Source organism: Schistocerca nitens, chromosome 9 (assembly GCF_023898315.1).
Source record: "Schistocerca nitens isolate TAMUIC-IGC-003100 chromosome 9, iqSchNite1.1, whole genome shotgun sequence".
Lineage (NCBI taxonomy): Eukaryota > Metazoa > Arthropoda > Insecta > Orthoptera > Acrididae > Schistocerca > Schistocerca nitens.
The window spans coordinates 330,220,638-330,237,304 of record NC_064622.1 but is presented as its reverse complement, the minus strand read 5'-3'; the positions used below and the strand labels follow the sequence as shown (position 1 = coordinate 330,237,304).

Below are 16,667 nucleotides of genomic sequence, written 5' to 3'. Positions count from 1 at the left end.
GCCTAAGACGGCTACTCAGATTGCCTCCCAAATCATTTATATAAGTAAGGAACAGCATAGGGTCTACATCACTACCTTGGGAATGCCAGAAATCATTTCTGTTTTACTCAATGACTTTGCATGAATTACTACGAACTGTGACCCCTCTGACTGGAAATCTTGAATCCAGTCACATAACTGTGATGATATTCAATAAGCATGCAACTTCACTACAAGTTGCTTGTGTGGTACAGTGTCAGAAGCCTTCTGGAAATCCAGAAACATGGAATCGCTTTGAAATCCCCTGTAAATAGCACTCGACACTTCGTGCGAATAAAGAGCTAGTTGTGTTTCACAAGAATGTTGTTTTCTAAATCCATGTTGTGAGTCAATAGACCATTCTCTTCGAGGTAATTCATAATGTTTGAACACGATATATGTTCCAAAATCCTGCTGCATATTGACATTATTGATATGGGTCTCTAATTTAAAGGATTACTCAGACTGCCTTTCTTGAGTGTTGGTGTGACCTGTGCAGCTTTAGAGTCTTTGGGTACAGATCTTTCGTCAACCGAACGGTTGCATATGATTATTAAGTATGGAGCTATAGCATCAGCATATTCTGAAAGGAACCTGATTGGACCAGGAGACTTACTTTTACTAAGTGATTTAAGTTGTTTCACTTCTCCAAGGATATCTAATTCTAAGTTACTCAATTCTAAGTTACTCATGTTGGCAGCTGTTCTTGATTCGAATTCTGGAATATTTACTTCATCTTCTTTGATGGAGGAATTTTGGTAGGCTGTGTTTAGTAACTCTGCTTTGGCAGCATTGCCTTCAATAGTATCTCCCTTGCTGTCATGCAGAAAAGGCATTGATTGTGTCTTGCCACTAGCATATTTCACATAAAACCAGAATCTCTTTGGATTTTCTGCCAGGTTTCGAGACAAAGTTTCATTGTGGAAACTGTAAACATCTCACATTGCACTCCGCACTAAGTTTCTAGCTTCTGTAAAAGATTGTCAATCTTGGAGAGTTTGCATCTGTTTAAATTTGGCATGTTTTTTATTGTTTCTGCAACAGTGTTTTGACCCGTTTTGTGTACCATGGGAATCAGCTCTGTCGTTCGTTAATTTATTGGATATAAATCTCTGTTGCTGTCAATACTATTTCTTTCAATTCATGCCACGTCTGGTCTACACTTACATTGTTAATTTGGAAGGAATGGAGATTCTCTCTCAGGAAGGCATAAAGTGAATTATCTGATTTTTTATAGAGGTATATTTTTCGTTTATTTTTGGAGGGTTTGGGGGTTACAATATTCAGTCTCACTACAACAACCCTGTGTTACTAATCCCCGTATCCAGTTTTATGCTTATTATTAACTCAGGATTATTTGTTTAAAAGAGGTAAAGTGTGTTTTCACAGCCATTTACTATTTGCATGGTCTCATGAACTAACTGCTCAAAATAATTTTCAGAGAATGTATTTAGCACAATTTCAGATGATGTTTTATGTGTACATCCAGAATTAAACATGTATTTTCACCCACATATCAAGGGTAAATTAAAGTCACCTCCAATTATAATTGTGTGAGTCGGGTACGTGTTTGAAATCAAACTCAAGTTTTCTTTGAGCCTTTCAGAAAGTATCATCTGAATTGGGAGGTCGGTAAAAGGATCCAATTATTATCATATTCCGGTTGCCAAGAATGACCTCTGCCCATATTAACTCACAAGAACTATGTACTTCAATTTCACGACAAGATAAACAACTACTAACAGCAACAAACACACCACCACCAAGTATGTTTAGCCTATCTTTTCGGGACACCGTTAGGTTCTTCACAAAAATTTTGGCTGAACTTAGATCTGGCTTCAGCCAGCTTTCAGTGCCTATAACAATTTGAGCATCAGTGCTTTCTATTAGCATTTGGGGCTCTGGTACTTTCCCAACACAGGTAAGACAGTTTACAACTGTTATACTGATGGTTCCTGTATCTACGTTCTTCCTGTGTTCGGCATGCACCCTTTGTTACTGAAGCCCTTTTTATGTTTTCCCGAGACCCTCTAACCAAAAAAAACGCCCAGTCCATGCCACACAGCCTCTGCTACCCTCCTGCACATAGTAGACTCCTGACCTATTCAGCGGAACCTGAAACCCAACCACGCTATGGCGCAAGTCGAGGAATCTGCAGCCTACACGGTTGCAGAACCATCTTAGCCTCTGATTCAGACCCTCCACTCAGCTCTGTACCAGAGGTCCGCAATCAGTCCTGTCGACTACCGTATTTACTCGAATCTAAGCAGCACTCGAATCTAAGCCGCACCTGAAATTTGCGACTCGAAATTCAAGGGGAGAGAAAAGTTTTAGGCCGCACCTCCATATCGAAACAAAGTTGGTCCATTGTAATATGAGTCACACTTTACGTCGAATGAATGACGATACAGCGACAGTAGTTTGGTTCGAGTCGTAAGCTTAGCAGTTAAGCTTTACCAGGTAGCCATTGCTATGCGTCAGGCGATCCGTCCGTATTTATACGAGTACCCTTCCTTTTTCACGTGCTCCATCTGGTTTGAATCGATTGCTTATTTTGCTTTGATCTGATAAGTGCTGTTTTCTTTGTTATAGGTGTTCACGTCACTCTAAGCTGAAAATCCATTACTGTACTGTTTCATGCATTGTTTGTCGCATTCTGATAGTGCGTGTTTACGGCCTGTCAACGCTCGCGGCATGGCTTGCTTTTGTGCGCGCTACTGCTGCTGCTTACAATTAAAAGAGAGAGAGAGAGAGAGAGAGAGAGGAATCATCCCATTAGCGAAACAATGGCAAGAGACTGCTATTTGTTGTTACTTACACTGCTGCTTTCTTCGATAATAATCAACAAGAACCAAAATAGACTGCGTATGATAGAACATGTTCTGAACGAGAGTTAGGCGAAAATTTTTCTCCGTTTGAAAATCCTTGCGGCCGCTTCTTTAGTACATCAAATTCTGCACAGAAATTAGTCATCTTAGATTTAAAAATATAGTCAGTTGCCGTGCTTCATTTCTGACTGTATCACTATTAGGCATAAGAATATAAACATGACACGATACGTATATTCTTCCATGTTTTCTATTGTCTCACACTAGTTTCGTAGTTTATTAGGCAGACATGATTTAAATGAGATAGCAGCAAACGCGAAAGAATACATGGCAAAATGTTTATATTCGTATTATTCTTATGGTGAAGAGAATACTGCATGTGATTCGCATTTCATCAGGTTCCTATTAGCAACCATCTCTTCTTACAGGTAGGAAAAAATTCAGAACGTAGAGTTGGCCATATTGACAAACATCCTAAACAGTCTTGCTAGTCGGATTTTCGTAGTACATTGAAATTCTGCTACATTTGAAGATGAACAATACGGAATTTGTATTTACTTCGTTGGATAATGTATGAAAATGCAGTGGTCGAAACTTGGGGCGGAGAAAAAAAAGCTCGTCTTCCACCTTTCTTTCTTTTTTTAATTTATTTATTGACGCAGAGGTTTTGGCACCAGTATTTATCTTTGTGCCTACAAAGCATGCCTGTGTAGCCTTACATATATTCGACAGCAGAAGTTAGTTGTAGTGGCACCTACCAACATTTTTCAGAACTTCCGCTTCCTTTGTGCTCGCTTCTAAGCCGCAGGCGGTTTTTTGGATTACAAAAACTGGAAAAAAAGTGCGGCTTAGATTCGAGTAAATATGGTATGCTGCAAATGGTCAGCTCTGCTTTCATCTCGCAAGACTGGCAGCCTTTACCACTTTTGTTAGCTGCTTGAAACCAGAGAGAATCTCTTCTGATCCAAAGTGACACACGTCATTGGTACCGACATCAGCCACAACTTGCTGTTGGCTGCACCCTGTGTTCTTCGTGGCATCTGGAAGGACGCATTCCACATCTGGAATGACTCCACCCGGTCTGCACACAGAGTGCACATTGGCGTTTTTCCCCTTGTTGGCAGCCATGTCCCTAAGGGGCCCCATAACGTGCCTAACGTTGGAGCTCCCAACTATCAATAATCCCACCCTCTGCAATTGCCCAGATCTTGCAGGCTGGTTTCCTCTGAAACAGGACAGGCGACTGCATCTGGCTGAGCGACAGTGTCAGCCACAGACAGCATGTGGAACCTGTGTGTCAGACCAACTGGGAAGGCCTTACGTGCGGCCCCCTGCAAAGCCTTTCACCACCTGCCATGCCCCGTTGTGACCACCCACTTGACCACGGGTGAATGATCAATGTCAGTGCAATCAGTAACTGGCAGGCCACCAGTGAGGACTGATCGGAGGACTCTGATGTGCTGGACATCTGTTGGACCCCCACACCTGGCCCACAACAATGGTGCCCATCCACTGTAGCTTCAAGCTGTGTAACCGAAGCCATCACAGCCTGGAGCTGAGAGTGAGGTGTCACGAACTCGGCACACATCCACACACAACAATCACAGTCCCTATCTATACTAAAGACCGTGGAAAACCGAAGTACCGAGATAAATAGACCATCAGCACATGCTGCGGAACTCTACTGTAGACCCTGATGAAAATACAGTAACTGTGTCTAATTAATTAGATATATACACAGAGATTCAAAAACCGAGCTGTCAAAACACTTGGGTGAGACTAAGTAATTCGCCCCGATTAGGATTTTGTAATATGTCACAAAATCGGTTCACATCCCAGTAAAAATTAAAACGTGATAACAGTGGCTACTACATATTAAATTAACACAAACTCAAGAAACTAAACTCAAAGCACACAGATGAAATTATATAATTCACTCCTGGTTAGAAACTCGTAAAGTCACAAAATCGGTTACTTCCCTGTTACTGCGTCTGTCTCGGCCGGTCGCTGCTTTGATCTTTTCCTTGTCTGTATCTTGTCCACTGCCGGTCAGCCATGTTTAGCTTGACTACCACTTCTTATCGCATTCTGTCCTGCAGGTGGCCCTTCCACCTTGTGATTTCGCCCATTTCTCTCTCGGGGTTCTGACACATTTGCTGATATCCGCCTACACACGGATACACTTCATAGTACAATATGAGATTTTATATTGTTTTCTCCTACTTAATTCTGCCCGCATAATTGCTGTTTGGGCACCCTGTGGACTGATTGTTTGATGACTCACAACAAACAAGAGAATGTTACGTTTGGTACTGAATATTGAAAAGTTAATGTTAAGCTCTTTCTTTTGATACTGTTTGCATCTACAAGGTATTATATGCATTTGTTTCCCAAACTTTACAGTCAATGAGCAATGCCAAAGAGAGGCAAAATATAATATTAATTCTGCAGTATTGTATGCACTTGAAGACCTGATTGTATAATTGTGCACATGCATTAGAGTGGGCTATTTCAGTTGAAGATGAAGTTTGCTGAAAGTAGCTCTTAAAGGATTATCTTAGTTCTTATACTTACTTCAGAACTACATTATAAATTTCTTTAACATTGATAATCTTTCAGATTGAAAAAAAAGGCTGCAGTACATACTAATTTTCTAATATCTCTTCACAGGTGACCAAGCAGTACATGTGCTGGAGTCTCTTGTTGATAGATTCAACTGTTACACGGATGAGGAGATATGTCACCTCCTCCTGAGTGCTACACTCAAACTTTTTATGAAAATGCCAGCAAGGGTGCAGCATATCTTAGGAGAGCTCATGGAGGCTTGTATCTTGGATAGGGATGAGTTCTCAGAGCTCAGATGGAGAGCACTTAAATTTTACAACATGCTGAAGGCTGATCCACAGCTTGTGAGGACACTACTTGGCCTGGACAAAAGAGAGGCAATTTCTTGATGTTGTTGCATAAGAGAAATATGTAAAAATTAACTCTCACCATTGCTAAGATAAGTGGTTGTGATTTGTTTCTTTCTTGTGAGCTGTGATATGTAAATAAACTGTTTTTAATGTTTTATGAAAGCAGTGGAAGTGTGTTTTGTCTTATTTTGTTCTCTTTTTCTTCTTGTGTTCAGGTACTCTGGAAACTTGTACATCTCTTTTGCACATTTATTCCCCGTTTTTTTCCTCAGAAATGAATCTTTACTTCATTTCAGTAGATCCAAACTATAAACAAGCATGGTATTTGCCAGTGCTTTCAAATATAAAACTATTTATCATAATATTTGAAACTTTAATTGTATGGATTGATTTGTTTAATCCTGATCAAATTGAAATTAAGAAATTAATTAATGTAATTCAGTTTGTGAAATTGTTACCAGTGTGAGCCAAAAATAAAATGCAGATACACTTACAGATCAAAGTCAACAGCACCCTTGGAATGACAGAGATTGCTGCAGGCAGAGGAAAACTGTGTTGCTTGAACAAAGGGTCACATGATCTTCATACTAAAGTAAAGTAATGTGAAGTTTCTGTTGGCAAATTATTGGAAGTTGTTGCCAGCCTGTGTTGCCATTATTCTGCTGTATATGTCACCTAACCCTGTTTGGCTTTGCGATGGAGCTGTATAGTTGCTGTGTACAATCATGTCATCAGGAAACAGCAACTACTTTCAGTGCTAAGAGGTTCTCTTCCAGCCATGTTTATAAGGTTGACACAGATGATTTGGGGAGTATAAAAGAATGCATCAAAATTTGTATTAAATTAGACATCAGTTATTTATACAGAGTCACATTCTTATAGTGTGTTTTCTTAAGTGAAAATATCAAGCATATTGGACTGACACCATTGCAAGATGTCCAGGCTGTTTGCTAGCTGCTAAGTGCAGTGCATCAGGCAATATCTGCTTTCTTCTCTTATGGAAGAAGTAGTCTTCTATAGACCTTGCCAGTGAAATTACTAGATTACAGCAGTTTGTAGGTGTTCAGACCCATCCAATGTATTGTAGTCCACTTTGGTGCACTCACCCTTTGTAACGCAGCAACTTATTACGAGATGGCACTCACTGCAGTAAGCCATGCAGCTGTCTAGTATGGTGGCTGTAGGATGGCTATGTTTTTTGCTTTGTTCACAGCACTGCCTGCTGTGAGAACTGCATTGCATAACATTCAGTCGATACGAAGATTCATACTCTCTACAAATCTAAATAATCCATATTAGTTATTATCTGATTTTGTTCAAATTTGTACACAGCCTTTTGTTATTAATGGAATGACACTATCAGAATTTCAGATTTTTATTTGTTATAGTTCTGGAGATATAGAGAATTACCTAAAACCTATGCTTGGTTTTTTAAAATCAAGTTAGGAACAATAACAGATTGACTTTCATTATCATTTGAAGCCATTCCAAAGTTATTAGTGCATAAAAATCAATTAAGTTAGAATTTTGTTTTTAAACTTTAGTCTCTGTGCATTGCATAGTAAAAAAATCGGTCAAAATTATTATTTGATTATATTTTGCCATGTGAGTGTATGAGAATGATTGAGAAAGTGTATGTGGGACATACGTTAAAATTTAATATTTAATTTTTCGTAAAACCGTGTAGAAACGAACCATGGGAAAGTTATGTTGTAACTGCGATTCAGGTGACGTGTATCAGTGTGTGCTTGCTTTTGTATAAAAGCAGCCAGAATGGAAGTGAGAGGTGGAATAAGTTTATTTATCAATTTGAAGAATATTTCACACTTCGTCTTTTTTGATTAAACAGTATACAAGAAATTGAAGTTTTGCTGACATTAATTACTATCAAATTAGTGACTGGATAAGGCAAGATTTGCTGTGAGAATGATCTGGAAGGAACATTCTGATTGGTCGTTTAGATCAACAGCCAATCAGAATTAAGCTGTTCCCACTCGAATAGGGACGTGGGCAGATAGGAGAGTACCTCGAGGAATCGTTTGCTAGCCGGTCTATGGATAACACGATATCAGATCGCTCCTTGCAAATACTCTGTAAGACGAGGAAATAGTGAGTTAATTTTGGTTCGAACATATCATGACTGAAGCGACTGGAGTTACGAAAATTTTGTTTGTCTAAATTAAATAGTTTGAGAGATATGAGCGTGTGAACTTTCTGGTCATAGTAACAACTCCGCGTGGCTTGTTTCATGCTCTATACGAAGACCACTGAAACAACTGAATGTTTAACTCATGAATAATTGTGGGTCTGTGACTGGTAGAACGTGAAAATTAGTCGGGTCGGACTTACTAAAATTCTGGCTGCTGTTTGAGTGTATATTTGTTATACAGACAGTGAACTTTGAATGATAACGTTTTATCATATTAAATACGGACTTGATAGCCATTTCATGTATTTCAAGACGAATAAAAAAGCAGATTTAATCTAATGTGAAACGCTTTTCTGCAAGTAGACTGAATATCCTGAAAGCCCGATGTTTTAATCATAAACTTCCTGGATCCTACAAAGTTGTCTCGTGTAAAGTTATGGGAATCAGATTGCATTTTTCAAGGAAACTTAGCTTTAATGTCATGAGTTTGGGTTAGTTTAGGGCATGAGGGAATTGACAGATGGTGGATAAAAACATATTTTCATTATTCCTACTAAAAGTCTAATGAGGTAATGCAATTGTTAAAACAGTTTGATATGCATTTGTTATGAGAGGGTCTCAAATCATTGCTCAGCCATCCACATATTTATTCTTTGTGGTGTCCTTAAACTGTGTAAGATGTCTGGATGGTTCCTTTGATATTAAAGAGAGCCTACTTCCTGCCCTATCCTTCACTGATCATAGCTGGTGTTCCATCTCTAATGACATCACTGTTGACTAGTCTCCCTTCTCTTTTTAAAACTTCAAATTAATTTTTCATTGAATTTAAAGTACAGATTCACATGAAAAACTAAAACATAACTTGGCTGGAATAATCTATACTCTTGATAAAATTTCTCAGTAAAAACTTTTTATATTAACCTAATGATTGCATAATAAATTAATCACAAACAGAAGAAGGTATTGGTAAGTATGTGAAATGTGTTGTATTGAATGCTTTACAGCCATTACAAGAAACGTTTTGTGTATATTGGTAATAGGTAATGTGAAGACTAGAAGGTGTGTTGGTTGTAGTTCGCAGGTTTTGCACAGCTGAAGTATTGTGGAGCATCTTGGACAAAGTCTAAGGTGTACCCGACATCGCTGGGGATCTCGGATGCTGTTGAAACTTCTAATGCCCATGATCTGCCTAGTTTATTCCCAGGATGGATAGTGACTAGTAGCAGAGTTGCGAATCTGGTTGGAATGAATGATCTGGACAAGTTCAGAGGGTGGTATCAACTTCGTGAACTTTACTGTAAGACTGGAACTTGCTGCAATGTAAGTTGGGATTACCTTGTAACCTCACAAAGTGATTGAAGCGTGCGTGCATGTTTTCTCTCTCTCTCTCTCTCCCTCCCTCCTTCCCCCCCCTCTCTCTCTCTCTCTCTCTCTCTCTCTCACACACACACACACACACACACACACACACACACACACACACACACACATAATCTGTCGATTAGACCCAGAAGTGGTCACCTTCGGATGATCACATCTCACCTACCTCATTGCAGTTCCTTACTTCTTGATGTTTTCTTTTCTTCCCTCTGCTTTTTACATGGCTCACTACCTCATATGATAAATGTCAAATTGGCAGCCAATCCTTTTCTTCTCCTGCAAACCTTTTTTAGGCTGTGATTATTGTGGGAACTAATGATTAACACTTACCGTGCGGCTGCCGTAATATTACGTCGCGGGCGGAAACGAAGAAAATGTGGCCACCATAATATTACGTCCCGCCGCATTCAACATTGTTTTAGTGTTTCAAATGCATTGTTAGCGTTCCCGCTACAACCTGTAGGTCCTGTAATGCTTGTAGTTCATCATATTAGTGCTAGATCGCAGAACCTAGTGAGGTAATGCGATATATCCGTATATATTTCCGAACGAATTCACGTGTGTTTTTCACGCGTATGTTACGTGTTCTGTGGTGTCCTGTCGTTTGTTTACCATTGATTTTGGCGCTAATATTTTGGTTTTAGCTTGTTTATCTTCTTTTTACTCACAATGGCGAGTGATGAGGATGCAAAACTTCGAAAAATGATTGAAGAAGTACTTGCTGAACCTACTGATGATGATTTTTCGGATTTCGATAGAGACAGTGATTACGAAATGCCAGAAAATAACGATAGTCCAGGTAAGTCTAACATCTTACTAAATCGATGCAGAACAAGACAGTTCATGTTGCGATTTGTGGTGTTACGTTCTGTATTATTTCATACACAGATTTGTCGTCAGATGAAGGTGAGCCACCATCTGTGTTCCCCCCCCCCCCCCCCCCCCCCACTCATCATCGAAAGAGGCCAAGATTGAGTGACATTTCACAGGATGACTGGACTATAGTGGATCAAACACCAAACATTTTGTTATTTACAGGGTCTCATGGTGTGCTAAATAATGTAGGACTCGGTCAGTCTAGTGAATATTTAGATTTTTTTTTCTCATTTTATAAATGACAGGGTTATTTCAATTATGAAGGGACAAACAAACCTATATGCTAGACAGAAGCTGGCCACACTGAGAGCACAAAACAAATTAGGGCCCAATTCTAGATTCAAGCAGTGGAGGACGCTAACAATTGCTGAAACAAAGACGTTTCTGGCTATTATCCTCCACATGTCAATCAGTGAGAGGCCAAGTACGGCCAGTCACTGGTGTAGTGATCCAGTGGTTAGCTGCAATTTTTGCCCCAATATTATGCCAAGAGACAGATTTCTGAATATTTTGTCTATGTTCCACATAAATGACAATTCAAAGCAAAAAAAGAAAGGTGAAGTAGACTTTGATGCGCTTCATAACGTCAGGCCTCTTCTGGATGATTTGGTAAGGAATTTCAAAGAAAGTTATCAGCCAGGTGAAGCGCTAACCATTGATGAAGGTATGTGTCCTTTCAGAGGGCGTGTAGGTTTCAAAGTTTATATGGCTAGTAAGCCAAACAAATATGGCATGAAGCTATACATTCTTGCAGAATCCAAAACTGGGTACATATACAACTTTGGAGTTTACCACTGAAGGGACGATAAACTGGACAACAGTGCTTCTGCAGTGGTAAAGCGATTGCTCAGCTCACTCCAAGGTAAGGGCCACACTGTATATGTTGACACATTTTACACCAGTGTTCAGCTAGCCGAAGAACTGGCTAGAGCCAACACTGGTCTTGTAGGGACTGTAATGCCAAACAGAAAAGGATTGCCCAAGGCTCTCAAAGAGGGTAAACTCAAAAAGGGTGAACAAATATTTCGCCGCAAGAACGATGTGCTAGCATTGCGATGGAAAGATAAGAGGGATGTGTGGATGATAAGTACCAGGCACACATCCTCAATGTTGCCTGTTGCTACAAGAGAAGGCAATGAGAAGTTGAAACCAGTGGCAGTGCTGGATTACAACAAACATAAAGCTGGTGTAGACCTTTTTGATCAGCGTCTTTCATATGGAGCACTTGATCACAAAACAGTGAAGTGGTGGAGAAAGCTTGCCTTCCACTGTATAATTATGGCAGTTTCCAATGGTTGTATTTTGCACAATTGCATCAATGAGAAGAAACTGAGCACTCCTAAGTTTATACAGGAGGTTTGCACTGCGTTAGTGTTACAGAGAGGAGAGAGAATTGAGGATTCTCATGGATCTGCAACGATTGCTCGATTGTCGCAGAAACATTTTCCGAACCGTGTGGAAATGGCAGAAGGGAAGAAGAAAGCACAAAGACATTGTGTAGTGTGTAGTAGAAAACAAAAGAACATTACTGGGAAAGCTGGGAGGAAAGATACTTCTTATGAGTGCAGTGAGTGTAATGTAGGTTTGTGTGTCACCCCGTGCTTCAAGCTTTATCACACTGTGGTTCACTATGCAAAATAGCGTATGTGTATGTAGCTATGCTTTATGTGCAAATGGTATAACAAATGTCTTTTCAGTGTCAAATGATCACTTTCCAAAATTTATTTCTTCTTTAAATTGAATAAAGTAGTAAAAATAAATTTTTGACAAAAATTTATTTTCGCAAAATCAACAAGAAATCCGCATCACTTCTTGGAAACAGTATATGCCCTATACACATGACTGTTAACCCATATAAAGTTGAAACCTTAAAGTTTTAAACCATACCTATAGTTTTTATGTATCTCTAACTAAACGTCCTTTACAGCTATTTAAAGTCTGTTGAAAATAGAAAAAATGAGCCAGCACACAGGGAGTGGCATGCAGTTAAGGGCTTAGAATGGTAAGTGTTAATGACTTCAATGGTGAGCTCCATCCGACATCTTTCAAATTATGCACCTACCCCATGATGGCATCAGTAATATCATTATTTGCTGTTTAGGTGATATGATGCACATGTATTTATCCTTTTTACCAAAAACTACTGTCTCGCAGTTTTAGCAGTCTGCCCCACTGCTGAGTACCATTAGTAGTTTTCTGGCAATTTTCAAATTGATGCAGTAGGGCTCTTCTGGGATCACATTGATAAAATACTCTCTTATTCACTGTTAGAAAATTCTGATAGTAGAACGTCATTCCCACTGATAATTTCTAACCATTATCTCTATGGTACTGCTTACTATTTTCAAAATTCAGCAATTCCTTTGTCTTTCCTCCATAAACAAATACCCTGTTTTTCCAGGATAATTGTGTGCACAAAAAATGTATATGCCAGCCATTTTATGTCTCATATTTCACCATATGAGACCTGGTTCTTGTGAGTTTCTCCAGTAAAAGCAAAGAATCAGATCACAAGCTGTTACAGGAAAATATGTGAAAATCAAAGTCTCTGTATGCAATAAAGATCACAAATGGTAATGAAAGTGGTCTGACTAATGCTCCTGTCACTGGCATACTATGCAGAGAACATTCAATGGAAAGACAGACAGAGTATCAAATTTTGGCGTCCTTGGATGGAGTCTTGGAGCTGATTAAGAGTGATATTATAAAAATTCAACTTCATATTTTAAGAACTGCCTACTTTTGAAGCTACCTAGTGTGAAACAGAGTAGAAACTTATGGCTGCAAATGCCTATGTCACAAAACAAACAAAAGGGTGGAAAAGTTAGCCAAGAGAGAACAGCTCAAGCAGCACACAACTTAAGGAGCATTAAAGTGCATAACCATCATGATAGCAGTTTACTATAACATCTATGCATTACATATTCATCTTTTTTAAATACTCCTATGAGATACAAACAAATATGAGCAAATTTTCTTAAGCTCTTATAACTGAAGTTTGCTCTGGCCATGTGCAACTCAAATGACAAATAAAAGTAACACAGTACACTAACTCTCTAGACAAATTTAAACATAAAGAAGATGAACCTGTTAGCTCTAAGTTAGGTATAGGGGATGTGAGTATTTGTAGCTTGTGTGTTTATCAACTCTGCTGGGTTGAATATATAGTAGTTACTTACTCAATGTCACATTTTGAGTGACAATTGCACAGAATTTCTCATCAAAAAGACAATACAATAGGAAATGAAATGGATGATTAATTACTACATCCAGAGTGAAGAGGACAATCATTGTTGTCAAACATGTCCTGCTATGCTGGAAATTCTCGACTGCATTAATGGGACGAAGAGGTGTTAACATAAACAATCTGCTAGTAAAGGGCTGGATCCTTCTTAAACATATTTATGTGACAAAAGTCATGGGACACATCCTAATATCACATCAGACCTCTTTCAACATAGTGCAGCAACTCAACGTGGCACGGACCCAACACGTAGTTGGAAGTCCCCTGCAGAAATACTGAGCCGTGCTGCATCTATAGCCATACTTAATTTCAAAAGTGTTGATGGTTCATGATTTTGTGCAAAGGCTGATCTCTTGATTACATCTCATAAATGTTTGATGGGATTCATGTCAAGCAATCTAAGTGGCCAAACGATTTGCTCAAATTGTCCAGTGTGTTCTTAAAACCTGTTACGAACAATTGTGGTCAGGTGACACGGCGCATTGTTCTCCATAAAAATTCCCTCATTGTTTGGGAACATAAAGTCCATAAATGGCTGCAAATGGTCTCCAAGTAGCTGAATACAACTTTCGGTCAATAATCAGTTCAGTTGAACCAGAGGACCCAGTCCATTCTATGCAAACACAGCTCACACCATTATGGAGACACCACCAGCTTGCACAGTGCTTTGTTGACAACATGGGTCCATGGCTTCGTGGGGTCTGCACCACACTCAAACCCTACCATCAGTTCTTCCCAACTGAATTTAGAACTCATCTGATAAGTGCAGGGTTTTCCAGTCATCTATGGTCCAGTCAATATGGTCATGAGCATAGGAGAGGTGCAGCAGGTGATGTCATGCTCTTAGCAAAGATACTTGCGTCAGTCATATGCTGCCATAGCCCATTAATGCCAAATTTTACCACACTGTCCTAATGGATAAGTTTGTCATATGCCATGGCCCACATTGATTTTTACATTTATTTCACGCAGTGTTGCTTGTCTGTTGGCACTGACAGCTCTATGCAAGCACTGCTACTTTCGGTCTTTAAGTGAAGGTCATTGGCCACTACGTTGTCTGTGGTGATAGATAATACCTGAAATTTAGTATTCTCGGCACACTCTTGACACTATGGATAACGGAATATTGAGTCTCCTATCAATTTCCAAAATGGAATGTCCCATACATCTAGTTCTAACTACCACCATGCTCGAAATCTGCTAATTCTCACTGTGTGGTCATAATCGCAAGTGAAAGCTCTTCACATGAATCAACTGAGAACAAATGACAGCGCTGCCAGAGCATTGCCCTTTAATACCTTGGGTACACAATACTACCACTATCTGCATATGCGTATATTGTTATCCCATGACTTTCATCACCTGAGTTTATTGCAAATTGAAAACAGCATGCTCTGTGGTTACCTCTATGATCTCATGCCTTTGTTTTACACCTGATGGGCAGTGGTTGCTGTTTCTTAATATTTTCTTTACAGAGACTAGACTATGGTGGGTCCCGTCTGTCTGACCTGTTCTACACTCCTGGAAATGGAAAAAAGAACACATTGACACCGGTGTGTCAGACCCACCATACTTGCTCCGGACACTGCGAGAGGGCTGTACAAACAATGATCACACGCACGGCACAGCGGACACACCAGGAACCGCGGTGTTGGCCGTCGAATGGCGCTAGCTGTGCAGCATTTGTGCACCGCCGCCGTCAGTGTCAGCCAGTTTGCCGTGGCATACGGAGCTCCATCGCAGTCTTTAACACTGGTAGCATGCCGCGACAGTGTGGACGTGAACCGTATGTGCAGTTGACGGACTTTGAGCGAGGGCGTATAGTGGGCATGCGGGAGGCCGGGTGGACGTACCGCCGAATTGCTCAACACGTGGGGCGTGAGGTCTCCACAGTACATCGATGTTGTCGCCAGTGGTTGGCGGAAGGTGCACGTGCCCGTCGACCTGGGACCGGACCGCAGCGACGCACGGATGCACGCCAAGACCGTAGGATCCTACGCAGTGCCGTAGGGGACCGCACCGCCACTTCCCAGCAAATTAGGGACACTGTTGCTCCTGGGGTATCGGCGAGGACCATTCGCAACCGTCTCCATGAAGCTGGGCTACGGTCCCGCACACCGTTAGGCCGTCTTCCACTCACGCCCCAACATCGTTCAGCCCGCCTCCAGTGGTGTCGCGACAGGCGTGAATGGAGGGACGAATGGAGACGTGTCGTCTTCAGCGATGAGAGTCGCTTCTGCCTTGGTGCCAATGATGGTCGTATGCGTGTTTGGCGCCGTGCAGGTGAGCACCACAATCAGGACTGCATACGACCGAGGCACACAGGGCCAACAACCAGCATCATGGTGTGGGGAGCGATCTCCTACACTGGCCGTACACCACTGGTGATCGTCGAGGGGACACTGAATAGTGCACGGTACATCCAAACCGTCATCGAACCCATCGTTCTACCATTCCTAGACCGGCAAGGGAACTTGCTGTTCCAACAGGACAATGCACGTCCGCATGTATCCCGTACCACCCAACGTGCTCTAGAAGGTGTAAGTCAACTACCCTGGCCAGCAAGATCTCCGGATCTGTCCCCCCATTGAGCACGTTTGGGACTGGATGAAGCGTCGTCTCACGCGGTCTGCACGTCCAGCACGAACGCTGGTCCAACTGAGGTGCCAGGTGGAAATGGCATGGCAAGCCGTTCCACAGGACTACATCCAGCATCTCTACGATCGTCTCCATGGGAGAATAGCAGCCTGCATTGCTGCGAAAGGTGGATATACACTGTACTAGTGCCGACATTGTGCATGCTCTGTTGCCTGTGTCTGTGTGCCTGTGGTTCTGTCAGTGTGATCATGTGATGTATCTGACCCCAGGAATGTGTCAATAAAGTTTCCCCTTCCTGGGACAATGAATTCACGGTGTTCTTATTTCAATTTCCTGGAGTGTATTAATCTAAACGTAATCCATAGTTCCTTTGCATCCTTGTGCAGAGATCTAAATGAAGCCAGTAATATTGTACACTAGATTTCATACTGACAATTGTTAGTTTCATGGTGAATGATTAAATAATTCTGATACTGCATGACAAAAACTTGCTACTACTCAGTTTTTTTTCTCTAACTGATTTCGATTTAATACTAAAAAATCTTTTTAAAATTGTGTGGCACAGCTAAAAAATAACCACACCAAGGTGCTAAAAGTTTTTGATTTGTTATAATAAAACAAAAAAATTTTCAGTGTGTGGTGTAGTTATTTTACATGAA

The 16,667-nt window shown here is 40.7% G+C and overlaps 1 protein-coding gene across 1 annotated transcript in view; it reads left to right on the top strand.

Annotated features, from left to right (window-relative positions):
• The window catches only part of LOC126203205 (AP-4 complex subunit beta-1-like), a 43,784-nt gene extending 37,858 nt beyond the window's left edge, over nt 1-5,926 (top strand). The window contains exon 7 of the mRNA XM_049937448.1: nt 5,517-5,926. Coding sequence (XP_049793405.1) covers nt 5,517-5,800 — 284 coding nt within the window. The 3' untranslated portion in view covers nt 5,801-5,926. The remainder of the gene's footprint in view (nt 1-5,516) is intronic.
• The last annotated feature ends 10,741 nt before the right edge of the window (nt 5,927-16,667 follow it).